Source organism: Chrysochloris asiatica, unplaced genomic scaffold (genome assembly GCF_000296735.1).
Source record: "Chrysochloris asiatica unplaced genomic scaffold, ChrAsi1.0 scaffold00204, whole genome shotgun sequence".
NCBI classification, from domain to species: Eukaryota; Metazoa; Chordata; class Mammalia; order Afrosoricida; family Chrysochloridae; genus Chrysochloris; species Chrysochloris asiatica.
Window position 1 is genome coordinate 2,279,920 of NW_006408722.1, and position 2,051 is coordinate 2,281,970.

General features: G+C 35.1%; 1 protein-coding gene across 1 annotated transcript in view; it reads right to left on the bottom strand.

The window, feature by feature from the left end:
• Window positions 1-2,051, bottom strand: part of ITFG1 (integrin alpha FG-GAP repeat containing 1) — a 392,891-nt gene that overhangs the window by 378,703 nt on the left and 12,137 nt on the right. The window contains exon 4 of the mRNA XM_006872566.1: window positions 1,597-1,654. Within this exon, the coding sequence (XP_006872628.1) occupies window positions 1,597-1,654 (58 nt within the window). The remainder of the gene's footprint in view (window positions 1-1,596; window positions 1,655-2,051) is intronic.

Sequence of the window (2,051 nt, forward strand, 5' to 3'; positions counted from 1 at the left end):
GCCCGACAAGCAAAGCAGCAGAATGTCTCTGGGGTTTATCCAGTTCCCTAAGGGTTAAACAGTTCTTAAAGTCTTCTCTGCTGTGGCTGGCTCGTTGGTGCTCTTGCCCCCTTTATTTTTGACAACTTCCAATTTTCTTAGATTCGTACTTCGTACATTCCACATTCTTATTATTAGTGGATGTTTACAACTGTTTTTCCTCATTTCAAGTTGTGCTCCATTAGCAAATGAAGGTCCCCAAAGTTTACTCTATTTGCATCAACACTGTCAACTCTATTTTGAGGAAGCAACTCTTCCCCAGTCATATTTTGAGTGACTTTCAATCTGAGGGACTCATCTTCCAGCACTATATCTAACAATATTTTGGTGCTATTTGTAGTGTTTCAATATTCAATATTTTGGTAATATCTGGCAGTGTTGCACTGTTATTTATAAAGCTTTCAGTGGCTAAATATTCAGAAATAGTCTGTCTCTCCTTTTTCCTAGCTCTCTTAGTATAGAAGCTCAGCTGAAACTTGTCTACCAGAGTTGACTCTGCTGGTATTTAAAATACCCGTGGTATAGCTTCCAGCATCATAACAATATGAAAACCACCATAGTGTTAGAAATATGCAGATGAGTAGTGGAGAATGACTACTTTATTACAAGAAAGAAAAAAAAAAAAAAAATCTTACCAGAAATTCAGATTAAATTTATCATGGTTTTTGTTGTTGTTGTTAAGTGCCTTCAAGTCTGTTCTAATGCATCGTGATCCTATGCACTGCTGGTTTGAACTGCCAACCTTGCAGTTAGCAGTCCAGTGCTTATCCTACAGTGCCACACCAGGACTTCTAAACATGAGTCTATTTTAAAGAAATAAATGATAACTCTAAAGATGACTTGTAAAAAGAACACATATTTTTCCTTAATATAGAAATCTTTCTAAATTCCAAGGGGAAATAACATATCTTTTAAATCTGTCAATCAAGCACTAATAGCTTTCCCCAAAAATGGTTATCTTAATGCTTTGAGTCATAGCCTAACTAGTATCAACAAAAATCCATTATGAAACTTATTCAAAGATATTGAAATAAATGGAGTGCTGGTGTGTCACTGGTGTGGGTTAATGTGCTGGACTACATGCTGGTTTGAATGACAAGGTCGGCAATTCAACCTCACCAACCAGTCTTCAGAGACCTGATACAGGGTTGCTATGAGTTGGAACAAACTCAATGACACTTAACAACAAAAACAACACTAAAATAAATATAATACTCCAGAGATCTGTTTCTTTTTCCAAATATTGAATTTAAATTTTCTCTTTCCTTCATTAAAAATTTAATAACATATAATAAAGAGTACAGACCCCTGTCAGCTTTAGATGTTCACAAAGGATCCACTGAGTTGGATCTCATACGAACTCTATGTATAAGACCAAAATACTGTCTGGTCGTGCATCATCCACTGAATTGGTGCTTGGTTTGAGCCCTCTGCTGCAGCCAATCAGGGACAATGAATTCTGTGACAATACTAATTGGAAAGTTATTTCCTATACAAAGATTTTACTTTACATCTGTAAATTTAAAATCATCCAAAGGTAAGAAAACACATACTTACTCCATAATAAGTGGTTCATCTTGAAAAGTCCTATTGAGTATGGTCATATTATTAGGATCTAAAAAGACAGAAAAAATATAAAGTAGACAAGACATTTTATATTATTTCTGATATGTACACTTAGAGGAAAAAATCTTTTATGCTTCCCTAGATGTATCACTCATGTATTCCAACTATTCCCACTAACCAGATACCATAAATCTATACTAAGTGGACACCAATTTTATAAAGCTAAAATACTGAGACAATTCATTTTCTATATTCCTCTTGAGGCATCAATCTGAAAATCCTTTACATAAGTCTCCTTTATATACAATGTTCACTGAAGCAATTGACAATTAACAAGGTTTTGGTATCAAGCAGCAAATATATGCAAAACTTTGTTGTTGTTGTCAGGTGCCATCAAGTTGGAACTGACTCATAGCGACCCCATGCACAGCAGAACGAAACAATGT